This window comes from Venturia canescens, chromosome 11 (assembly GCF_019457755.1).
Source record: "Venturia canescens isolate UGA chromosome 11, ASM1945775v1, whole genome shotgun sequence".
Taxonomy (NCBI): Eukaryota; Metazoa; Arthropoda; class Insecta; order Hymenoptera; family Ichneumonidae; genus Venturia; species Venturia canescens.
In genome coordinates this window covers 924,094-950,535 of record NC_057431.1, presented here as the reverse complement: position 1 = coordinate 950,535, position 26,442 = coordinate 924,094, and the positions used below count along the sequence as shown (strand labels likewise).

The 26,442-nt window shown below is 35.6% G+C and overlaps 3 protein-coding genes and 1 long non-coding RNA gene across 5 annotated transcripts; 3 read left to right on the top strand and 1 right to left on the bottom strand.

The window, feature by feature from the left end:
* The first annotated feature begins 7,502 nt into the window (after positions 1 to 7,502).
* Positions 7,503 to 8,365, top strand: LOC122418002 (RCC1-like G exchanging factor-like protein). 2 transcript variants are annotated; one of them, XR_006262416.1, is made up of 3 exons: positions 7,503 to 7,550; positions 7,907 to 8,167; positions 8,258 to 8,365. XR_006262416.1 is itself a non-coding variant. In XM_043431973.1 (2 exons), exons 1-2 carry the CDS (start codon positions 7,867 to 7,869, stop codon positions 8,293 to 8,295), a joined length of 339 nt encoding a protein of 112 aa, XP_043287908.1. In that variant the 5' UTR covers positions 7,812 to 7,866; the 3' UTR covers positions 8,296 to 8,365. The 2 variants fall into 2 exon arrangements, 1 of the variants encoding a protein (XP_043287908.1); XM_043431973.1 differs by lacking the exon at positions 7,503 to 7,550 and having other exon boundaries at positions 7,812 to 8,167.
* A 290-nt stretch (positions 8,366 to 8,655) lies between these two features.
* Positions 8,656 to 9,902, top strand: LOC122418003 (RCC1-like G exchanging factor-like protein; the record flags this gene model as incomplete). The annotated part of the gene is made up of 5 exons (XM_043431974.1): positions 8,656 to 8,896; positions 8,962 to 9,123; positions 9,218 to 9,345; positions 9,425 to 9,556; positions 9,633 to 9,902. Coding segments are annotated over 5 exons (741 nt in total), but the record flags the coding sequence as incomplete, so codon positions are not given.
* Positions 9,903 to 12,231: 2,329 nt separating this feature from the next.
* LOC122418119 (long-chain-fatty-acid--CoA ligase 3-like) lies at positions 12,232 to 19,562 on the bottom strand. The gene is made up of 4 exons (XM_043432171.1): positions 19,517 to 19,562; positions 13,209 to 13,440; positions 12,892 to 13,144; positions 12,232 to 12,530 (listed from the first exon to the last, which is right to left on the bottom strand). The coding sequence occupies exons 2-4, from the start codon at positions 13,219 to 13,221 to the stop codon at positions 12,527 to 12,529; spliced, it is 270 nt and encodes an 89-aa protein (XP_043288106.1). The 5' UTR covers positions 13,222 to 13,440; positions 19,517 to 19,562; the 3' UTR covers positions 12,232 to 12,526.
* A 1,038-nt stretch (positions 19,563 to 20,600) lies between these two features.
* Positions 20,601 to 23,475, top strand: LOC122418023 (uncharacterized). Its single transcript, XR_006262420.1, has 6 exons — positions 20,601 to 20,720; positions 20,803 to 21,036; positions 21,124 to 21,258; positions 21,778 to 21,957; positions 22,108 to 22,352; positions 22,975 to 23,475. It is a non-coding gene; the product is annotated as an uncharacterized lncRNA (long non-coding RNA).
* The last annotated feature ends 2,967 nt before the right edge of the window (positions 23,476 to 26,442 follow it).

The window sequence follows — 26,442 nt, the reverse complement described above, 5'->3', positions numbered from 1 at the left end:
CGTTTTTCAGGAAATTTTGTACAGCGTTTTGACGAGGACTGTCACATCTGGCACGTGCGTGACTTCACCTAAGAGACTCTCGAGAAGTCTTTCCTGGAGTCCTTTTTTTTCGCTGGGAAAAACCCTCGAAAAAATTGGAAAGAAAGGGTCGTAAAAAAGGACTCGAGTGAAGGGTCAAGGTTGACGAGTGTCGACGTATGAATTTTGCTAAGTTTGAAAAGAAAAATTATTTAGTTTTGTTTGTGCGTGAATTCGCGTAATTAATTCTTTTGATAGGCTGTACTGTCGCGCTACGCCGGATGAAGATATCAGGTTTCTCCTCGCGGATTTTCTGATGACAATAATCAATACGAGATTTATCCTCTGCGAGTGGGTGAATTATTATTATTTTATTCGTGTAAAAATATGCTTTCAGACCGGATATGCATTTGCAGTTTCCTTGTAAATAAGTGTTCCAGTCATTCGCCTATGTGAATTTATTTGTTAGCCTAAGCATTATATAAAGAGCGTTTTAGCGAGTCTATGCACCTACACATCCTTACGTATCTACATATATTTTAACTTATGTATAAAACTTATATACGCATATACCTCGATAGAAATAGCGAAATAAGCGTTTCTGTTCCCCATACGCATATATTTGTGTTCCTTGATTGAAAATAAAGATAATTTATTTGTAGCGGAATTTGTTTATTTATTAATAATGATTGTTTACATGCTTAAAAATGTGTCAATCGCTTTTGAACTGTGTCCTTTGTCGCTTTGCTATGAAATCCCATTAATTTTCTGAGTTTTTGATGTATTTTTGGTGATCCGCGGTTTTCCGCGGATTTTCGCGGTTAACCCGCGAATTGATATATCAGCGAAATATTTGTGTAAAGTGGTCGAGTTTGTAATCATTTTAAAGGGCATTGAATTCCCTATCGTTTGAGAGTAACAGAGACAATTTATCCACATAATTGTTAATTAATGAAATTAAATATTGTTAAATTTTTATGTTCCGGAAAAGTTGTAAAAAGCACCCAAGTTACTTATTATGGTCTTTGCTACTGAATCTAATCGTTTGGAACTTGATTTTCGACGTTTTTGGACGATTTGCGGTAATTCGCGGTTTTTCGCGGTTTTTCCGCGGATTGATAACTCACAGAAGAATTATTGCAAAATGGTCGTGCGAGTATTCGATTGAAAGGGATTTTGATCCAGAACACGCTCGTAGCGTTAAAATTTGAATAACTGTAAAATTGTTAGTTAATGAAATTTCAAATTGTTGACTTTTGATATTTGGTAAAAATGGCTAAAAAGTACCCGTGTAAGGTATCAAAATAAAGCTCTTTTCATAAGAAACACGTTCCAATTGTTAAAAATGCTCTAAGTCGATTATTGTTAGTTAATGAAAATTGAAATTTCGAGAGCGGTGAGTGATGACTCATCGGGCGCTCAGGCTCCGTGAGGCAGGTCAGTTGCGCGCGGAGTTTGCTAGTCTACATACTATAGCGTTTACTGAACTATAGCGCTCCTTAAAAGTTATTTTCGCTTTTCCATGTTGGTCACTATTATTTCAAATAATAAATTTTATTTTTTAAGCGGGAATTTTAAATATATTTTCTTTATGTTACAGATACATACCAGCCAACACGATGGTGGAGACCCTAGGACGTAACACCGACGTGCGATTCGAGATCATTACACGTCGGAAAGCGATTCAGAACGAAATGTCAGTGAATCTGGTTAATTTGTATCGATTCACACAAAAGTGTATCGGTGATGTCCTATTTTCACGTTTATGAACGTTCGGAAACGACATCATTCGATTGTAATGTATGATCTCGATTCGCCCATCGGAAAGCGATTCAGAATGAAATGTCAGTGAATCTTGTTAATTTGTGTCGATTCACACAAAAGTGTATCGGTGATCGCCAATTTTCATGTTTATGAACGTTCGGAAACGACATCACTCGGTTGTAAGTTATGATCTCGATTCGCACGTCGGAAAGCTGTTCTGTTCGAAATATCAGTGAATGTTAATAAATTGTATCTATTCACACAAAAGTGTATCGGTGATCACCAATTTTCACGTATATGAACGTTCGGAAACGACATCACTCGATTGTAAGGTGTGATCGCGATTCGCACATCGGAAAGCGATTCAGAACGAAATGTCAGAGAATCTGGTTGATTTGTATCGATTCACACAAAAGTGTATCGGTGATGTCTTATTTTCACGTTTATGAACGTTCGGAAACGACATCGATTGTAATGTATGATCTCGATTCGCACATCGGAAAGCGATTCAGAACGAAATGTCGGTGAATCTTGTTAATTTCTATCGATTCACACAAAAGTGAATCGGTGATCACCATTTTTCATGTTTATGCACGTTCGGAAACGACATCACTCGATTGTAAGTTATGATCTCGAATCGCACGTCGGAAACCGATTCTGTTCGAATTGTCAGTGAATCTTGATAATTTGTAACGATTCTCACAAAAGTTTATTTGTGATCACCAATTTTCATATTTGTGAACGTTCAGAAACGACATCGTTCGATTGTCAGTTCCGGTCTTGAATCGCATTTCGGATTGCGATTCTGATAAAAATGTCGGAAAAAATTGTTGATTTGTAACGATTAACACAAAAGATTATCGCTGATTACCTATTTTCATGTTTATGAAAGATTGGAAACGTTCACCGATAAACGTCACATATCAACAATTTTACAGACATTTAGTATCGCAATCCGAAGGGCCATTTGAGATCTTAACTGTCAATCGAGCGATGAAAACGTTTCCGAACTTTCATAAACATGAAGACTGTCGATCACCAATAAAATTTTTGTTCAATTCATGACAAATTAACAATATTCAATAACATTTCGATTCGAGATCATAAATTACAATCGAGTGATGTCATTTCCGAACGTTTATAAACATGAACATTGGTGATCACCGATACACTTTGTGTGAATCGATAAAAATTAACAAGATTCACTGACATTTCGAACTGAACAGCTTTCCGACGTGCGATTCGAGATCATAACTTACAATCGAGTGATGTCGTTTCCGAACGTTCATAAACGTGAAAATTGGAGATCACCGATATACTTCTGTGTGAATCGACACAAATTAACCAGATTCACTGACATTTCGTTCTGAATCGCTTTCCGATGGGCGAATCGAGATCATACCTTACAATCGAGTGATGTCGTTTCCGAACGTTCATAAACGTGAAAATTGGAGATCACCGATATACTTCTGTGTGAATCGACACAAATTAACCAGATTCACTGACATTTCGTTCTGAATCGCTTTCCGATGGGCGAATCGAGATCATACATTACAATCGAGTGATGTCGTTTCCGTACCACCATAAACGTGAAAATTGGTGATCACCGATACACTTTTGTGTAAATCGATAAAAATTAACAAGATTCACTGACATTTCGTTCTGAATCGCTTTCCGATGTGCGAATCGAGACCATACCTTACAATAGAGTGATGTCATTTCCGAACGTTCATAAACGTGAAACTTGGTGCTCACCGATACACTTCTGTGAGAATCGCAACAAATCACGAAGATTCACTGACATTTCGTTCTGAATCGCTTTCCGATGTGCGAATCGCCATCACACTTTACAATCGAGTGATGTCGTTTCCGAACGATCATAAACGTGAAAATTGGTAATCACCGATACACTCTTGTGTGAATCGATACAATTTAACAACATTCACTGTCATTTCGACCAGCATCGCTTTCCGACGTGCGATTCGAGATCATTACACGTCGGAAAGCGATTCAGATCGAAATGTCAGTGAAACTTATTAATTTGTATCGATTCGCACAAAAGTGTATCGGTGATCACAATTTTCATGTTTATGAACGTTCGGAAAAGACATCACTCGGTTGTAAGTTATGATCTCGATTCGCACATCGGAAAGCGATTCAGAACGAAATGTCAGTGAATCTTGTTAATTTCGATCGATTCATATAAAAGTGTATCGGTGATCACCAATTTTCATGTTTATGCATGTTCGGATACGACATAACTCGATTGTACGTTATGATCTCGAATCGCACGTCGGAAAGCTGCTCTTTTCGAAATGTCAGTGAATGTGGTTAAATTGTATCGATTCACACAAAAGTGTATCGGTGATCACCAATTTTCACGTTTATGCACGTTCGGAAACGACATAACTCGATTGTACGTTATGATCTCGAATCGCACGTCAGAAAGCGATTCTGTTCGAAATGTCATAGAATCTTGTTAATGTGTGATGACTTGAACAAAAAGTTTATCGTGATCACCGTTTTTCATGTATACGAACTTTCGGAAACGACATCACTCGATTGTAAGTTATGATCTCGAATCGCACGTCGGAAACCGATTCTGTTCGAATTGTCAGTGAATCTTAATAATTTGTAACGATTCTCACAAAAGTTTATTTGTGATCACCAATTTTTATATTTGTGAACTTTCAGAAACGACATCGTTCGATTGTCAGTTCCGGTCTCGAATCGCATTTCCGATTGCGATTCTGATAGAAATGTCGGAAAAAATTGTTGATTTGTTACGATTAACACAAAAGATTATCGCTGATTACCTATTTTCATGTTTATGAAAGATTGGAAACGTTCACCGATAAACGTCACATATCAACAATTTTACAGACAATTAGTATCGCAATCCGAAGGGCCATTTGAGATCTGAACTGCCAATCGAGCGATGAAAACGTTTCCGAACGTTCATAAACATGAAGATTGTTGATCACCAATAAAATTTTTGTCCAATTCATGACAAATTAACAATATTCAATGACATTTCGATTCGAGATCATAAATTACAATCGAGTGATGTCGTTTCCGAACGTTCATAAACATGAATATTGGTGATCACCGATACACTTTTGTGTGAATCGATAAAAATTAACAAGATTCACTGACATTTCGAACTGAACAGCTTTCCGACGTGCAATTCGAGATCATACATTACAATCGAGTGATGTCGTTTCCGAACGTTCATAAACGTGAAAATTGGAGATCACCGATATACTTTTGTGTGAATCGATACAATTTGTTAACATTCACTGATATTTCGAACAGAACAGCTTTCCGACGTGCGATTCGAGATCATAACTTACAGTCGAGATACACTTTTGTGTGAATCGATAAAAATTAACAAGATTCACTGACATTTCGAACTGAACAGCTTTCCGACGTGCGATTCGAGATCATAACTTACAATCGAGTGATGTCGTTTCCGAACGTTCATAAACATGAAAATTGGTGATCACCGATACACTTTTGTGTGAATCGACACAAATTGACAAGATTCACTGACATTTCGTTCTGAATCGCTTTCCGATGTGCGAATCGAGATCATACCTTACAATAGAGTGATGTCATTTCCGAACGTTCATAAACGTGAAACTTGGTGCTCACCGATACACTTTTATGAGAATCGCAACAAATCAAGAAGATTCACTGACATTTCGTTCTGAATCGCTTTCCGATGTGCGAATCGCCATCACACTTTACAATCGAGTGATGTCGTTTCCGAACGATCATAAACGTGAAAATTGGTGATCACCCATACACTCTTGTGTGAATCGATACAATTTAAAAACATTCACTGACATTTCGACCAGCATCGCTTTCCGACGTGCGATTCGAGATCATTACACGTCGGAAAGCGATTCAGAACGAAATGTCAGTGAATCTTGTTACTTTGTATCGATTCGCACAAAAGTGTATCGGTGATCACAAATTTTCATGTTTATGAACGTTCGGAAACGACATCACTCGACTGTAAGTCATGATCTCGAATCGCACGTCGGAAAGCTGTTCTGTTCGAAATATCAGTGAATGTTAACAAATTGTATCGATTCACACAAAAGTGTATCGGTGATCACCAATTTTCACGTTTATGAACGTTCGGAAACGACATCACTCGATTGTAAGGTGTGATCGCGATTCGCACATCGGAAAGCGATTCAGAACGAAATGTCAGTGAATCTGGTTAATTTGTATCGATTCACACAAAAGTGTATCGGTGATCACAAATTTTCATGTTTATGAACGTTCGGTAACGACATCACTCGACTGTAAGTCATGATCTCGAATCGCACGTCGGAAAGCTGTTCTGTTCGAAATATCAGTGAATGTTAACAAATTGTATCGATTCACACAAAAGTGTATCGGTGATCACCAATTTTCACGTTTATGAACGTTCGGAAACGACATCACTCGATTGTAAGGTGTGATCGCGATTCGCACATCGGAAAGCGATTCAGAACGAAATGTCAGTGAATCTGGTTAATTTGTATCGATTCACACAAAAGTGTATCGATTCACACAAAAGTGTATCGGTGATGTCCTATTTTCACGTTTATGAACGTTCGGAAACGTTATCACTCGATCAAGAGACTCGGTAGAGTCTCGGGACAAGTACATTGACAGCCCTGTCGTCTGCTGGCCCGAGACTCTCGCCGAGACTATACTTTCTCTGAATAAAACGATTCGCCGTGGTGGGGGTAAAATTGGCATGTGATTTTATTGAATTACCAAGCTCAGGAACCATTTAGCAACTTGAAAATTGAAGTTTAAGCCAATTGAGTAATTCTCTTTCGATTCCGCCCTAAATCAGCATGATCGGTGTTGTAATTGCTGAGAAAAAACTTTGCACGGGCTCAAGATTATGCAAAAGTTACCAACGCATTCAAGAATTTATGCGTCTGTATTTATAAACACCATCAAAGGCACTTTGATGCTCTCGAGTTTCTGATTCGTTGGATCTGACGACATCCATTTTTAGACGTTGTGATTGGTTGTTGAAATTAGTTGTTGATGATTGGAAATCTGACGTCAACTTCAGAACGTAGCACACGGCGCAGCACAGCTGGTAACAGCAGTCATAAATTCGACCGATCAAGAGACTCGGTAGAGTCTCGGGACAAGTACATTGACAGCTCTGTCGTCTGCTGGCCTGAGGCTCTCGCCGAGACTATACTTTCTCTGAATAAAACGATTCGCCGTGGTGGGGGTAAATTTGGCACGTTATTTTCTTTAATTACGAAGCTCATGAGTTATGTACGGCTTTTAAAATTGAGCTTTCAGCTAATTAAGAAGTTCTCTGTCGAATGAGCCCAAAATCAGCATGATCGGTGTCGTAATTGCTGAGAAAAAACTTTGCACGGGCTTAAGATTATGCAAAAGTTACTAACACATTCAGAACTCGAGGTATCTGTATTCGCTTTCCGACCGATACATATAAGAGCATTTTGATGCCCTTCATAGCCAATCCGCACTGAGAATATACCGGCCTCAACCAATCGTCGACGAGAAAACTTCCGATTTGTCCTGTCGTCTGTCTTCACACCGTCGGTTTTTCGTGTCACCAGAGAGAACACCAGAAAACCAGAACAAGATATATATAGTTAGTTTCCATTCAAGTTCAATAACTAACAATGTGCCAAGCATGTGAGGTGCTATTATATTGATGGATTTAATTAAAAAACCAATCATTGAGGAAATACGATCTCTAATTAACAACATCGGTACGAATACATATATATTTTTTTTTCATATTTTTGAAATAATCGTAGTAGCATTATATGAGTTTGTATCCATTCGGGAATAGCACGTGCAGCAGGTTAAGAAATCTCAAAACTCGTATACAAAATTCCGTCGGAATATAAACAAAATATTCAATCAATTTCTCTAAATTAGTTTTTTCATTTACCATTCACTTTCAAAATCGATCAAAAAACATCGAAATTGTTCATCATTTTATAGGTTAGAAAATGATGTTATGAAATACGAAATAAAAAATGCTAATTTTTCGAAAATCATTGAAAATTCCTCGTTTATTGAATGAGTTCAAGACTCAATAAAAACATCGATATTTTTGCAGTCTTTCAATATGCGACGAGTCAGGAAGATTATCGAAGGGTTTATGTTTGGGGTTTGGCGGAACACGGAGCATTGGGAACTTTAGGAAAAACAAGAATAGTGGACGACGTAGCTTACATAGGAAAGCCTAGCCGATTGTATTTTGGAGAGAAGCACAAAGTGGTTGATATAGGTTGTGGCTATGGATTTTTTATGTTCGGAGTCAATTCTGACGACAGAAAAATTGTTTATGGCAATGGAATCAACACAGATTCGCAAATTGGTAAATGAAAATTCTATAAATTCTCTATTTTCACAATTGAGAACTTCCCTTGATACATGAGTTGAATCTGTTTGATAAATAATGTCCAAGATTCGATGACTCGGACGAACAGTACACAGCCGGAATAATTCCTGTCCCAAGACCCATTCATTTGCCATTGAAGAGTCTTTCACTAAAAGTACTTGGACTCGCAGCGGGAAGAGCTCACTCTTTAATTTTAACCAGTGTGGGAGTTTTCACGTTGGGCAACAACGGTTATGGACAATGCGGAAGGCCCATTATAGGAAACGAAGAATATGCGCAGAGTCGAGTTGTCCATCATATTCCTAACGTCAAAGGTGAAAACATAACTGGCGTTGCTGCCAGCCAGGATCATAAGTGAGAGCGTTTCTTCAGATAATCAATGTATTAATCCATCGACTTATTAAATTGACAACTCATCGGCTACTCGCTAATTTAATGAGTTTTCAATCAACTTTTAAACCCATTTATTCACTGATTCTTCATTCGCTTCTTCGATCTACAATTCTTTTTTCTCCTTCGTTTACTCGTGCAGCATTCTTTTAACAGAAAAGGGTAGAGTTTACACTTTTGGTTGGGGCGCCGACGGCCAAACTGCTCTGGCTCACTACAAAAATGAATGGCAACCGTCCCTGGTCAAAGGTGATCTGACTGGTCAGCATATAACCAGATTGGCATGCATCGCCGACTGCGTTTTGGCTTTCAGTGGTAACCAGATTGGCATGCATCGCCGACTGCGTTTTGGCTTTCAGTGGTAATTTTCTTCTTTACAGACAAGGGAAAAGTCTTTGGCTGGGGCAACTCGGAATATGGACAACTTCCAGGCAAAGGCGATAATCACGAAATCAATATCGCCACAGAATTAGTGATTCCTTCGGAAGTTGGGCACGTTGTTGACATCGCTGCTGGTGGCAGTTTTTGCATGCTCTTGAACAGTGAGTTTCAAATACAGCAGAAGAAAAAACTTTTCAAAAGGTTTGACAAAATATTAATTTTATTTGAATTTTGAAAAAAAAAAATCATTCACAGGCACTGGCAATGTCTACGTTTGGGGCTACGGCATTCTCGGATTCGGACCTGAAGTTCTGACGGTTGACAAACCTACTCTCATTCCTCCCACCCTCTTCGGTGCCAACCCCTACGACAAAAATCTTAAGGTGACTAGAAAAAAGAATAAATTCCATGAAAATTTCGATGCATTTTCTTCAATGTCTTCACTCATTATTCACTTTCAAGGTTTCGAAGATCTGCTGCGGTATCAGCCACCTCGGAGCTGTGACCAACACGGGCGATCTCTACATGTGGGGTAGAAACAAATTCGGTTTCCTGGGCCTCGGTAATCGAAATGATCAATTTTTCCCTCTGAAGGTAAAATTTGTTGATTTTGAAAAAAAGGCAACAAATTGGCACACTTGATTTTTGGTTCTCAATTTTGTTTTTTCAGGTCGCAATCGGAGCGCAGGTGAAAAGAGTTGCCTGCAGAGTCGACTACACAGTGACGCTGTGTAAACCCTTCATTTGAATAAATTGTGGAAAATTATGAAAATGAAAACAAGCAAACCCCAGAAGAAAACGTAATTAATATTTTACGTTAGAACTTTAAACGAATCAGTGAAACTCGATTCCCCTGTAAATATCAGAAAAAATAAAAATGTAATTTGCGAACGAATAAAGAGAGAAAATTTTCCAAAAAAAATCTGAACAATTACATTTTTCAAATCATTATTGAATTCAAACTTTCCAACGTTCATTATTTTCCCACAGTTGCCCATAACAACGAGCAACGATTCAATCGAGAACATCAAAATTCATATTCATAGTTTCTTTTCAAATTTCGTTTCTAAACACTTTTTTCTTACGGGGATTAGAAATCGAATTTTCTCTATTGAAAATATCCGAGGTGAGAAACCCCAAAGCATGTATAACGAAAGCGTGTGTACAAGTCTGATAAAGAATCTGCTTTTATCTTATCACGAAAAATGTGGGTGTGTTTGAAGGTAGAACATCAATGATTCACGACTAGCTTATGAGCTGGGAATGTAACACGGTCGTAAAACCAAAAGGTGTACCGAAGTGCAATGAAATATCGGTGAACAATGGATTACAAATGTTTGTTTCTGCTCACGTTTTGGGGTTCGTTCCAATCGATTGAATAATTAAGTAGTTAAAGTCCAATTTGAATGAAATACGAAATTCTGAAAGTATTTAAAAAAAAAGCCTTTTTAACTTCGATTCGTTTCCAAAAAATATATCATTTTTTCTCCAGGAATATTTTTATCTCATTCACAAATAACGATTCCGGAATTCCTTCGAGAATGTTACGAAAACGAAACTTTTTATGGGCCACAACTGCCCATGAGCCTCCAAGTCGTTATCGACATCATCAGAAAGGCTGAAAAATATTCTGCCAATTCGATGAACATCATAACGATTTCAACCTCGTTACTCCACAGGTTTGCACCTTCGTGAATATTTTTCTTCAAATTAGAATTGTCTTGAAATTTTGGTGAAAATGAAAAATTTACTGTTAAACCACAAAATTCTTGTTTCCATGAATTTTCATGATTATGAAAATTCGATTGATCGAAAATAGTGAAAATTCGATGGCATCGAATTTTATTCGGAGATCAGAGTGAAGGAAGGAGTTCCGCCTTTCGGTGGGACAGGCTCGCAGCGTTCGAAGCATCGAATAATCGAGGAATTGGTGCCAGGAAACAGGCTCGCATTTCCTATCGAGGCTCTCACGATCCAGGAACGTTGCGCTCTTCACCGTGCCATATTGAATACGATATGGGAGCACGGTAAAGCTGACCGTGACAAGCTATGCATCGAAGGAGTGACGGAAAAATTTTCTGGTACAAAAATATTTTCGAGTTTCAACGTTCCTTTGTTTATTCGAACATTTGTCGAAAATATCAATTGAAATTTGGCCAATAATTCGAATGATTTTGAAAAGCGAATTTTTTCAAAGACAGATCGATGCCCGGCGAGCCAAAAATGTGCCCCTTGGAATTCGGGGTCGTTTTGACCCCCTTTGGTACTATTTCTCTTGGAACTGTGATTTCGGTGACAGCTGCTGCCTTAGAGCCCCAAAATGTATCGGTCAAGCTTCTGCTCGGGGATTCTGAAAATTCGGGTAAATCATAATTATATAACGGATGATAAAATTGATTTGAAAATAAGTTCGATCGAAACCTTTTTTTTTTGTATTAAGAGGAAAATTGGCGATTTAATTTCTTCAGTTTAGAGTGAGAGAAATGATTTCGTTTTGGATCATTATTACTGTTCCAGAAGAATTCGCTCACCATTGTCCGAGAATGATATACATTTTTCAATGAATTCAACTGCGGTAATAATTGAACAATTAATTTTTACTTGAAGTGTTCTCCGTTTTCTCCAATATTGAACGGTCAAAAGATCACGGGTAATAACAATTTCTTGCAGTTTCCTCATTACGATTTCCAGTCTAGATATCTTCCATAAACATAGTATTTGATGAATATGTACAAAAACGTTTATCAACGAGGTCAAAATCAAGAGCCTACAATTTCAGCAATTATTTTTTCCAAAAAGCGTGTTCGCTTTCAGGGAATAATGTTTCCGATGGATACAGAGAGATTGATAGGAATATACCCGATCGCGAAATTGAATTACGCAAATTTGTGCGACTGAATCAGTAGTTCATTTAAGGAATAAACTCAATCGACTTTGGAAATTGTCTGAAGGCCAAAGGAAAACATTTTGTTTTGTGCGACTTCGAATGACAATTGTACGTATTGACAGAAATTCACAAAAGAAAAAAAAACGTTGGTTGTACCGAAACGTTGAATAAAAAAGAGTTTAATCACAATCATGTACGCGCTATCTATAATGGCTTGATAACCGATATATTTTCGACAATCCCAATCTACGCAAACAGTTCGAATACATAAAGGACACATACACACGTACACATCCACGGTACCAAGTGAATCGAGGGCGATCGCGTATTTTCGTTTGTCATAAGTATCGCCGATGTTTACGAATTTCAACATTGCTTATTCAGGACACGCTGAGAGATCTATGCGTCGACTGGCGTTATGTTTGTTGATCTTTTTTTCTTTTTCTCCTCCGCGACGTCGAACTTCCAAATTACTACGTTTGCGTATACGCTGGACGTTACACTTTGCGCATTTTTTGCCGTAACATCAAGAGGCGTACATCCGATTTATTTCGTGCTGATAACGCTCTTGGACAGCTTTTCGTTTCAGTTTGAAAGTAGTCGTTACCAGATCCATGTCCGGTGACCACTGCTCTGGACAGAGCTTCACAACTTCCGGGATTTCGAATCTCTGTAGTTTACCTTTAAATAAAATAAGGTGAAATATTATACTCGTGGCAAATTTTACAATGGGCGCATACAACTTTCGTGAGTTATGTTTGAAAAGGTCATTTATCTATCTGTTCCTTTTCAATCGAGGAAATGACGTAAGAATGTTAGATTTTTCAAACCAAAACGTTAATTTTTCGTGACAATGCTTTTTCGAAACGATCAGAAAAGTTCACAAAAAACGGCAAACTTTCTGACAAAATTCGAAAGAATTATAAAAAATAAAAATAAAAATGCATTCCATTCGACAAAAAAGGTGTGGAAATTTTTGCACATCAAACCGCGAGGTACCACAAATCCAAAATAAAAATTAAAGGCATGTTTCAATAATCACCTCATCCATTCGAAAATTTGATTTATACGGAACGCACAATTCTTCAAGATTCTTCGTTGTAATCTATTAAGATTAGCTGCAATTTCTTCAAGGCTGCAAGGACTCGGTACGACAAGAGCAACTGTGTACACCTTGAAAGCGCTTCCATAGACGCAGATATTTTCCACGGCGGGACAAGTCTCCAATTCAGCTTCGATATTACCGAGTGATACGCACTCTCCCAATAGCAATTTGACTAAATCCTTCTTTTGATCTGCCGGTGACAGAATAAATAAATAAGTTACGTACTGAGGAAAAGTTTCAAAGCAAATGCTCACCGATAATCGTCATGCTTCCATCCGGATGCAATTCCCCAATGTCGCCTGTTCTGAACCATTATCTGCCATTCTCCTCAAAGAAGTTCTCTTTTGTTTGGTCCGGAAGTTTGTAAAACCAGCCTCTCGGGTTAGGTGTATGCGTTACTCTGTAATTCCCTTTCTTCCTAATTTTCCACTCTTATGTCACAGATAACCGTAGGAACTCCGACTCTTTCTGTGCTTCTATTGTACACTAATAATAAAAAATGTTTTTATATCAAGAGACTCGGCAGAGTCTCGGGACAAGTACATTGACAGCCCTGTCGTCTGCTGGCCCGAGGCTCTCGCCGAGACTATATTATCTCTGAATAAAACGATTCGCGGTGGTGGGGGTAAAATCGACATGTCATTTTCTTGAATTGCGAAGCTCAGGAGTTATGTCGCAATTTGAAAATTGAACTTTCAGCTAATGAAGAAATTCTCTTTCGATTGCGCCCAAAATCAGCATGATCGGTGGCGTAATTGCTGAGAAAAAACTTTGCACGGGCTCAAGATTATGCAAAAAGTACCAACACATTTACGCAGCTGACGTATCCGTATATGGGTTCAGACCGATACATACAAGGGCTTCTTGATGCCCATCATAACCAATCACCGGTAAGAATCTATCCGTCTCGACCAATCGCCGATGAGAAAGTTTCTGATAGTCCTCAATGTTTTCTTTTATACCGTCTGTTATCGTCTGTTATGTTATTATAAAGTGATTGCGATCGTAGCCTCGTGGATCAACGGTGCAAGATTTGCAAATTTCGTTTAAATAAATAAAACATTATTGGAAATAGCAGTGGATATAATCAATTTTATTTTTTTCATAAAAAAAGTTTCAATAAGTTTCGAGCCCAATTCACGACAATAATATCTATAATAAATAAAACCTCAAAAGTGGATTAATTGATCTCATACAGTGTACTGAGAGTGAGTAAAATGTTGAGAAGTAAAAACGTGAATAATGTGTGTCGTGAAAATTAAGAATTATCTGTTCTACTTCGATATCGTAATATGTACATAGATAGCAAATTTGCAAGATTTCGCGTCATGTTGACGTTTGAGGTTATGACCGTCGGAGTGCTGTTGCGTGCAGAGTGTAGAAAAATAAAAGTGGTTATTGAAAAGTGGAAGGAATCGATATTATTAATGACGTGACTAATTAGTGTTGAATAATAATAATAATAACAATGAGAAAAAAAACGTTCGTTCATTATAACCTCTAAAACGTTCTTTCCAAACAGAAATTCTATGTTGTATAATTACATTAAAGAAAGAGGTGGATGGTTGTGTGTAAACGAATTCAAATAAATTTTAAAAAACTTTGGTCAAGTAATTCAATGTATTGTTGTCATAATTTCTTTCATTTAGTTTGGCTGTGTTCACCGGTCCCTTTTTTCCACCTCCTTAGCTTACAGTGTATTGTCATACCAATTTCTATTTGTTCTCCAGACAATACGAGAGATATTCATATTTCTATTTTTTTTATATTAATTTCAACAAGATAATTTGAAATATTTATAACAAAAAGCCTTCATAATTGCTTGTTCATACACCCAAGTTTTGAAAAATCTTTGAGCCATGTAATAATGTATAGATATATTCACTTGAGTTGTTACATGATAAATTTGGAAATTTATTTCAATAAGTCATTGGGTGCTTAATTTTCATGTTATCAAAATTTGTATCTTCGAAATGCAATGAACACCTCTAAAGTTCGACAAAGTGATGAAGCGACATGTATATTGAATATTTCCAGACCATGTTTGCGATTGGCATTGTGGGTTGAAAAATTCATGTCTGTAAGTCTACACCTGATCATTTTTGGATGTGATCAAATATTTTGTCTGCGGATAACCATGGAGACATACAAAATTACAGCATTTTGCTTGCTTTAACATGCATCGTATCTGTCACTTTTTTTTGAATGTGTCATAATAAGTTTCAAAAATGTGGTTCATGTAATTTTGAAGTGTTTTTCCCTATAGCACCAAAGTCTGTATAACTGGTACGTAGCAAGTACCTATGAACTTTGATATTTCTGTGAAATAGCAGGTATGCCAATCTTTTAGCTTTTTGGTTCCGACTGGAATATATTAACAAAGATATTCATTACTAAAGTCTTCACCTACTTATTTCTGAATAGATCTGAAATTACTGTCTTCAGAAACTAATGCACAGATACATGAAACACCTTTGATTTCTGTTCTCTTTCAATTGCGCTGTCTTTTTTCTTTTTAACTATGGCTCTGCTCTTTCCGATCCTTGTTTTGACTCCATCGGTTTGCAGCGGATCGATGCATATTATTAATTGGTTGCCTAATATGTGTCCTATGATTTTCTACTATTTCTTCATGCTGATTGTGGTAACGTGATTCAAAAGGTTTCCAATTATGATCATCAATCGCACATTTTGTACAACAGATTCTCAAAACAGTTTCTGGTCTTGATATAAGTGTAGTTATTCTTTTTCCACCTGGTCTGTCGAGTAATAAATTTTGAAACTTGTTCCAAAAAGTCTTGGGATGCTTTTTTTGCTGATAATATGAAAATTTGAATCGTCGGAATGCGGTAGGCAAACACAAATATTGACAACAATACTTATGAAATGACGTGTATGTTGAGTATTCCTATTCTGCAAACTGCAAATGTGGAATATTGGTGAAAACATTCATTACGATAAGTGTACAGCTGCTCAGTTTTCGATGCGACTAAGTATAATACCTGCCAACATCATGGAAACCTACAGAATTTCTGAATGTTATGTGCGCTATGTGATTTTAATGTAACATCATGACTTCTAACAACTTTCCACTCTAATACTATAGATTTGGATCATTGAAATACAGCAAAAATCTGCAAACTATAAAATTTATATACTGTGCCATTCATTTTATTTTTTGACTCCCACCGTAACATAAATATGAAGTGAAAAATTCATTACAAAAGTCTTCAGTTGCTCATTTATGGATGGATTTGAAACTGCTGTCTTCCAAACTCATTGCGCAGATACATTGAATTGCAGCCGATACCTGCGAATTTGGAAATTTCTGTGGATAAGTATATGTGCTAAGTATCACCCCCTATCTTTGATTATAGTAATATGTAATGGAACTTTGTTCAGCAAGTTTTAAAGTGTTTCCTTTCAAATAGTGTTGAAGTTTGTATTACTGCAGTATGGAGCGAATACCTTCAAACTTTGATATTTTTGCGTCGCAGCATGTGTGCCAATCATTTAAATTTTTTACTCCAACCGTAACATGTAATTTCAAAAATTCATCACAAAAGTTTTCAGCTTTACTAATTATCTTAATTTTCCTTTTTCTAAATTCTATGCTAAATTTCTGAATTTCCTAACTTATTTCTAAATTATCCTGAAATGAAATTGTTTTCCTCTACAAGCAATGCAGGTACCTTAAACGTCTTTGAATTCCGTTGCTCTGTTGAATCAAGTACGCTCAGTTTTTTTTACTTCTTTGAATTCTGACATAATAAATGTTTCCGGGTGCCTTTTTTCTGCAACTATCAAACTGTAGATAATTGGATCTCCGCGACCACTTGCAAACTTTGGAAATATATTTCATCGGGGGCATGTTTTGGATGACACGAAAATGTCTAGATTCAGAATGCCAAAACGACATTTAAAAATGGCCAATTCTGTTGTATTCGTTGTGTCTTGAATTTGATCTATCTTTTCTCTTTTCCTTTCTTTTCACTAACGTTATAAGCCGGAAATCATATCTCAGCCCGTAACACGCATTGCTACATGCTCTTGAGTTTCCAATGGACAAAACATATTAGAAGACAAGGAGAAAAATCACCAAAGTCCAAGAACAAACCTCTATCGAAATATTTCCAGTTCAAATTTGACGAAATTTAGGTCTTTTTTCGTGGAAACCAACGTTATAAGCCGAAAATCATATCACGACCTACAACCTGCTTTTCACCGTACTCTTTGGTTCCTAATTGACAAAACATATTAGAGTACAAGGAAAAAAATCGCCAAAGTCCAAGGAGAGACCTGTGACGAAATATTTTCAGTTCAATTTTTACGAAAAATAGGTCTTTTTTCGTGGAAACCTACGCTATAAGCCGAAAATCATATCCCGGCCTCCAACCCGCTTGCGGCCGTGCTCTTGGGTTCCTAATTGACAAAACATATTAGAGTACAAGGGAAAAAATCGCCGAAGTCCGAGGACAGACCTGTGACGAAATATGTCCAGTACAATTTTGACGAAAACTAGGTCTTTTTACGTGAAAACCAACGTTATAAGACGAAAATCATAAATAATTCATAGAAATTTAAACTAATATCCTATAGTCAACTGAACATAAATAAGGAACTTTTGAAAAAAAAGACGTGATATCAAACCATAAACTTCCCCTAGGAAAAAAAAGGTTGGGACAAGTACATTGATGGTCCCTCGTTTGTTGATAATTCCATCCATGAAAAAAACTTTAAAACAAAATTTTTATAAAAAATGGGCAAAAAAATTATTTTATAAAAAAAAATACAGAACAATTCGAAAAAAATTTCACAAATCTTGAAAAAGCATCATCTTTAAAAAAAACTTAACTTTATCTCTTTTTTAAAGTGTTAAAAGAATCAAATAACAAGTAAAAAATAAAAACCGAAAAATCGCGCTTGAAATCATTTTGGAAACCGATGCCTCATTCTTCTTATTTGATTCGAAGGGCTAAATCAACTAAAAAAAATTCCATCTAATTTACGTGCAGCATTAAAATTTATTATATCAATTCGAGGCTAAGTATTTTCTAATAAATTGAAAAAAGTTACCATTTGAGTTACGTGCAGCACTAAAATTTATGATATCAATCGAAAGACAAGTAATTTATGAGTAACTCCAAATTTCAACATCATGGAACTGTTTTAAGAAGCTTTTAAATCCAAAAAAATCACATGCAAGCTAGTCATTTCTTACTCTATGGTGGCAAAGACTTATAAGAAAATCGATTCTTTTCAGTCTTTCAGGAGCTTCTGATATTATTCACAATATTCGACATCGATTGGATCGATAGAAATTATGTTTAAATATGAGTTAAAAGTACTTGTCCGGCCCATCACTTTTCATTTAAATCAAATAAAAATCAATCATAAAAAAACGAAACTGTACGGGAGAATCCGGTTAAAAATTTATTGAAATGCGATTTAGGTTAGTTATGCCGAATGAAATTCGTTCGCTGGAAGAAGTGAGAAGTAAACACTGCCGTCATAGCAATACAAACTGGGGAGTTATTTTGGAAGCTTCAACATATTTAATGTGCAAAATGTTTTTTATTTATCGATGCACAATAACATCTTTTGTATATTACAGGACAATTTGTTTCCATTCTTATTAAATTAGTGCAATTAAGAGAAAATTACTTGAAAATAACTCTCTAAATTCCCTCTGCATGAATATTTGTGCTCCAACAGTTCTAAAAAAGCCCTGATTTTTATTTAAATATAATAAGTTTAATGGAAAGTGATGGGCCGGACAAGTACTTTTAACTCATATTTAAACATAATTTCTATCGATCCAATCGACGTCGAATATTGTGAATAATATCAGTAGCTCCTGAAAGTCTGAAAAAAATCGATTGTCTCTGCCATCATAGAGTAAGAAATGACTAGCTTGCATGTGATTTTTTTGGATTTAAAAGCTTCTTAAAACAGTTCCATGATGTTGAAATTTGGAGTTACTCATAAATTACTTGTCTTTCGATTGATATCATAAATTTTAGTGCTGCACGTAACTCAAATGGTAACTTTTTTCAATTTATTAGAAAATACTTAGCCTCGAATTGATATAATAAATTTTAATGCTGCACGTAAATTAGATGGAATTTTTTTTAGTTGATTTAGCCCTTCGAATCAAATAAGAAGAATGAGGCATCGGTTTCCAAAATGATTTCAAGCGCGATTTTTCGGTTTTTATTTTTTACTTGTTATTTGATTCTTTTAACACTTTAAAAAAGAGATAAAGTTAAGTTTTTTTTAAAGATGATGCTTTTTCAAGATTTGTGAAATTTTTTTCGAATTGTTCTGTATTTTTTTTTATAAAATAATTTTTTTGCCCATTTTTTATAAGTTATATTTCGAAGACAAAGCTTCGAATAGGATTATAAATGGTAAAACACAGTTGATAGATTTAGCAACTTAAGCTGCATCGGTAGGAAAACTGTGTAAATTTTTCTCAAAACGTATATTATTTCTTTTATTTTATCGATTATTTATTAAATATAATTATAATTTAAGAATATACAACAGATTTTATGCTTACTGTCCATAACTGTGGCTCCTGAGCACGTTTCCGTGAGACCGTATCCCTACGTGACAATAACGAGGCGAAATAACGAGGAAAATGTAATAATTGAACAAAGGTGTCTCATATAGCCACGTTTCGTCCATTTGAGCTTGTACTCGTATGCGAAATTGAAAATCGCTTGTCTGAACACTCCAAATTTTTCAACTTTCTCGTTTATTCCTTTGGAGATGCGATCGAGCATCAGCTGTGATATATTTTTTTTCAGTCATCATCATAACGATTCAATTTGGTGCTATTCTATTAGTTTCTATTTTCTTCCTGAGTCTTAAATGATGCATTTTTTGATGCAGATCTTTTATCACAAAACTGTAATTTTTTTAATTAATGATAACGCGCTTTCCATATTTTTCCAATCCTGCAATGATCAATAGAACCAAAACAAGCACTGAGCCATCACACCCGTTCACTGTCACCATTTCGCGCAAAATGAGATCCACTATAACGTCTGTTACCTGTTTCAATAAATAACGAAAATCACAGTTTAGCAATTGTGATCTCAACAAATCTCATTAGAGCATGTACGAGATGTACATTAGAGCACTCAAGTCAAATATACGGCATTTATCGCGGCCACGTGCTTCCTTTTTCTTTTCGGCTAAACTCCCCGATGCACGGTGAGAGCCTCCGGGAGTCTAAACAATTATTTCGCGAGATGATCATCTGGTTCGGAATTTTTTTTTCAATTTTATTTTTGTGTTTCGCTCTACAATAAGCGTCCTACAAACGTTTTTATTATAATTTTCGTATTCTACAAACGATTTCGCATCGATTTATTTACTAATAAACTCATATAGCTTCAAAAATAAAATAGAAGGGTTAACTTTACGTTAATTTTGATTTTTGATTTTTTAGCAAAAATACATCTCACAATAGGTTTTCTTAATCTCACAAATATCTACTAACGATTCACAAACGAATGGAATTGGAAAAAATTTTGTAAGTCAAAATCGGGGGGCCAAGTTCACACCGATGACAGATCGGTTGTTCGGACAGCTGTTCCACTAGTGATGCCACAAGCGAACGCCGCGCCGCGGAGCGGTCGTTTGGGTCACAGAAAATTTGTCTTCGACTTCGTTGACGTGACTACTGCGAGTACTGTGACAGGTGTCACAGGTGAGGTGCGGTGTAAATATGTCGAAATTGGTTCGAAATTTGCCAAGTAAATATTGACGAATTAAAAATCCAGTGAGCATTCAATTTAGAAATCTTGGCCATAAAAAATCTTACTCTCAACTGCTTAGGACGCAAAGAAGAGGTTTACGATCGTCTCAGATGGGATTCCTGCTCAGAAACGATCTACATGCAGTTCGCTGTTCGTTGGCACGTTTATCATCTTTTGCAACGTTCCAACAAGAAATACGACGACGCTATCAAGTGCTATTGCATAGCGCTTAAATGGTTTAAGAGATAATATTTGGATCCTCAGTGGTTTGTCACCGTTACAGATACAAATGAGAGATTTGGATGGCTACAAGGTAAGTAGTCCTATGTTCTTGCTGATTCACTACACATCGAATGAATTACAAGCTATCTGTATATGTGTTTGTCTGTTGGCATCTCAGGACATAATATATCGGAACTATTTATTCTGAGACTTAAGCGACGCTTCTTCTGGATAGGTTTTCTCATTTTGCGTTCATTGTTTATCCGAGGGATTATCTGATGGCTCTCAAGATTTCTCTTACGACTCCCCTGTGGTAAGTCTTGATTTTAATAAATTCATTCGATGCCGGTTGGATTGATTGCGTAGTATTTTAACATCATCATTGATGATTCAAGGTTTGCGATTGATTGGTTATTCTTGTTCAATTAAAAAAATTATTCACCTATTATCAAAATCATAAAAAAATAAGAATCGATATGCACAAAGGAAATAACTGCACTGCTGCGCAAGAAAATTTTTTGGAAATCTCAATTAAGATAGTGAATATCAAAAATATCAAATGTTTTATTCTTTCAACAGCTCAATATCAAAATTATCAAATATCATATTCTTTCAATAGCTCAATTAAGCTAGAATAGTGAATATCAACAAATGTTTTATTCCATCAATGATTTTATAGAGAAACTTTATCTGGTTCCATTCATATCTCAATTAGATATCAAATGTCAATTAACAAATTCCTTCAATATTTGAGAACCATTATCAGGTTTCATGAATACCTCAATTATGATAGTGAATTATCAAATATTTTATTCCTCCAATTATATTACAGATTTAGAAAAACTTCATTTGGATCGAAGCTCCGATAAAACTGATCAGTTGTTCGATCCTACGGTTAGAGTTTTCGGGGTCGATAGAGAACCTATGGGTGTACTAACAATTGATTACGGTGTTAGTAGTGATTCAGCCTACGTCACGGAAAAAGTCAGTACACACTGTTTTATTCTTGAAGGTACGTTTATTTTAAGATTTTCTTTTATTTGTTGAATTTTAGTCTTTAATAATTATGAAAATCAAAAGATGATTTCGAGAGGTACTCTAACTTAGGAATTAAAATTGATTTTATTAAAACAAATCATAGTAATAATAATTTATTTTTCAGATATACGAAGAAAGAAATGATAGAACTTGCGTTTTTTTTCAAAGGAGCAGCGCGAACTTTGGTGAAGAGTGACGTGATCGGTACTGAAATTTCGGCACCATTTAGGCTGGTAGTAGACAGCGTTGGAAATCCTACGAACCCTATGACCGAACCTGTAAATTTGCATCGACCCGCCCGAATGTTCATAGCTGATGTTAAAAATTGACGAACAATCGACATCAGTTGGACTCACATTTTTCTAAAAGGTTCGTTGAAGCAAAAAAAAATCGAATTCATCATTGTCATCGATCAATCTTTTTAGTGTTTCCTGTCTTCCTCTTCCACATCCATAAACTAAGAAACACACTAAGGTCAATGCCTCTTTACCTTCGTGGCTACACTCTCTCACCACAAGGGAAATAAAGAAATGCCATTCCTTGTATTCTCCTGAGGTAAACAACGAAACCTCGAGCATTTGTTCTAGTAAAACCGGAAAGAAGAAAGTTTAAACGAATCAGTTTATTTGGGTGGTCACATTTCTTTTCCAGGGAATGATAAATCTTTCTATATCGAAAACGAAGAGATTAAAAAAAAAATCGATTAATCTATATTTCATCAATTTCCCACATTTACTCAGTTATCGAGAACATTAAACGTATAATAATGAGGATGACCTGATGAAATAGTGAATAGGTCATGAATATTCGACATGTGAACATTGAAATAACTAAACGATAAATTCTTTCGATCAATAGATAATTTGTACTTCCAATGGCGGATTCACACTATTAAAAAATAGCTCGATTAGTTGGTTTTTGAGGAATGTGATGGATATATTTTATATTTTTTTATTTCAATACATGTTTTTTATGGCCTCCAATGTTTCAGATGATTAATACTAAGCCGTGGATCGAATAATTCGCAGCCGTAGTCAGTAAGAAAGGCAGAAGAAGAAAAAATAAAGAAGAAAAAAGAGAAGAATAATCGACCAATCGAAAATGAGTAAAACGCTCATAACTTTCAACAAAGTGAAAAAACTTTGCTCGAGGAGGGCAAGTGTTCGGAATGACGAATCGATTTTTCAACATTTTTCTATATTTATCAGATTTTTTGTTCAACTGCAAGTGATTTTTCAACTACATTCAAACCGAACTTTTTCACGTTTATTGCGACCGTGATTTGGAAAACAAAATGCGTCGAATATAGGTGGGATTATAGAAAACTATTTTAATTTACTCATCCGATCCATTGAAAACGATGCAAAACTGTTGTTTTTTTTTACCCATATTACCTTGATGTACTGAATTTCTGGAAGATGCAATGAAAACATTCGATTTTTCAAATAAGTAGTGTAAAGAAATGGTATCGAAATATTATAATGCCTGCTTTTTTGTGGTATCAATAAAATGAAAATTTTTTTTATTCCACATACTCGTGATTGTTCTCAATTCAATCTATAATTATAAGCTCAATTAACATTTACCTTACCTGTTGGGATTTTTGTGAAGGAAAAATACTTGCCTACTCGAATTAGCCTTAAAACACTAACATATATTTACTCCAAACGAATAAAATTGGTTCGCATTCAGAGATTTTTTCATTTCTCAAAGGCGCTCAAGCGTCTTTGTTATATTATCTATTATCTGTTGTCAATTATTTGTTATGCATTAAGCAACTCACGATCCGTATTTCGTATTCTACTTTACTTTGTTGTTACTTTTGTTTTTGAGGATAATGATTCAAATTCAAATTTCTCTGAAAATAAAGAGAAATTTAGAATTAAATGAAATGTAATTTGAAAGAGAAAAATGAGCTACTATAGCTGTAGGAAAAAATCTCTATTGCCCTCGAGAAAAACCAAGGCAATGTTTTTTCACTTCCAATTTCGTGAAAAAACGAGTTTTAATCGTGAAATTGGATGTCACAAGCCGAAATTCATACCCGGCTAACCATCGAGATACTCTCATGCTTTTTAGTTCCACGAAGGCAAAAGAAACTACGATTATAGAAAAAAAATCCTTACTGCCCGAGAGATAAGCCAGAGCAACGTTTTTTTACTTCAAATTCCATGAAAAAACGATCCTGAAATTGAATGTTACGCGACGCGATATCTCGGTTCCAATTCCTCGGGAATCTAGAAGTAACCATTTGAGGATTTGGGGGTTGACAGGATAGATCGAAGATCGTTTTTTCGATTCCAAGGATAAGGGGAGTTTCTTTTCCAAGGAGTTAAGTATAATTCCAAGGACAAAGGGAGTATCTTTTTTAAGGAATTAGTTTTATTATAAAAAAACTCATTACTTATTGATTCATAATTTTATGCAAAGTGCGTAAAATTGCATGACATTGAACGATTCTTTTACGCAAAATGATTCAAGTTATTATATATTTACTTGATAATGATGCAACCGTAAAACATAATGAACCTTATTCATACCCGTTTCAATTTCCATTGGTCACGGGTCGCATAAAGAAAGCATTCTTTTTCGGAATAAAATGCTAGGGAGTAATCGATAAAAATTATGAAAAAATAATCAAGAGAGACGCAGCAACGGCTCGACGCCAAGTATTAAAAGCCTGCGTTACGTGAGTCCGCCGTACTCTAGTATACGCTAATATTGCTGGCTTTTTGGCTTTTATTTTTAAAGTAATATTTCTAATCATTTATAAAAAAAAAATGTAATGCTGACAGGTCTCGAACCTGAAACTATGGATTCCACGGTCAAGCGCGTTACAACGAGGCTATCGTTCAACTGTGTAATGATTTTTTTTAGGAGAAACCCCTGACTCCCGCGTCTGAGGGTTTTTTTTGTTTAGACAAAATACGTGATGATAGAGTGAAAATAGGGAATCCTTGCTACGTTTCAACATTTACTGACCACTCATTACCGATCGATGGTAAATCTCCCACGAAAATAATTGTGTACCTCGAAATTGAATTTTTAAATTTGCTTCGATTATGTTTTCGTTTGTAGACGATTGGAAAATTAGAAACTCGTTTGTCATATCAAGATAAAAGTAAGCGTACAGTTAAGTAGGGAAACAACAATGTCGCAACGAGGATTTACGTCGATGATCAACTCGAGAGCTGTGGCTCTCAACCAATCCGTTATTTCGAAAACGAAATTCGTTTCTGATGCAGCAAACCAAGGGAGTTCGATCGCGCATTGCTATCTGTGTAGCAATATGGTATGTAATAAAAATGATAAAAAAATGTAATAAGTCATAAATAGAATCCCAAATTAGGAGGTGAGAATTCGTTTCTGACGTTTCTCTGCTGCTCCAGGATTGCATTTTGATAAAATGCTTAGACAACACAGCGTTCTTTCCACACCCTTTCTTTAAATTCAATTAATTCTCAAGTTCGACAAAATTTTAATAAAATGTATGTACTGGAGCAGTAACTTGAAGGAAAATTTAGATTCAAGAAGATTTCTTAAAAAACTTTAAAAAAAATTTTTTTTTAATTGTAAAAAAAATTATTTCATAAAAAAAATACAGAACAATTTGAAAAAAATTTTACAAATCTTGAAAAAACGTTATATTTAAAAAAAAACTAATCTGCATCTATTTTTTAAAGTGTCAAAAGAATCAAATAACAAGTAAAAAATAATAAACCGAAAAATCGCCCTTGAAATCATTTTGGAAACCGATGCCTCATTCTTCTTATTTGATTCGAACAGCTAAATCAACTGAAAAAAACTCCATCTAATTTACGTGCGGCATTAAAATTTATTATATTAATTCGAGGCCAAGTATTTTCTAATGAATTGAAAAAAGTTACCATTTGAATTACGTGCAGCATTAAAATTTATGATATCAATCGGTGGACAAGTATTTTATTAGTAAATCCAAATTTTGACAGTATTAAATTCTTCTAAGAAGCTTTTAAATCCAAAAAAATCACATGAAAGCTAGTCATTTCTTACTCTATGGTGGTAGAGACTTATAAGAAAATGGATTCTTCTCACAAGGAAAGGTACTTTAGTGTCCGCCTCCGATTTTGATAATTTTTTTCTATCTTATAGTCCATCCAAAAATAAGAGACACGTATTTTTTTTTATCGGCCGAAAGTTATTTTTAAGGGGTGAAATCAACCCTCAAAGTTCGGCATGTTTTGCGTCTGGTAGAGTGTTTCATATAGAAGCACTCAACCGATCGAAACGAAACCAATTGCAAAATGTTCGGCTTGTCAAATAACCCATATGACATGTCCAACTTCTTATGCACCCTTACGGCAAAGGGGTGAACCACCCCCGAATATTCAGAATTTTTTCGTTTAACAAAAATTTACTATCCGATTTTAATAAAACAAACGCCATTTTGCAGAGCAAAAAAAAAATAAAATCGACGTCT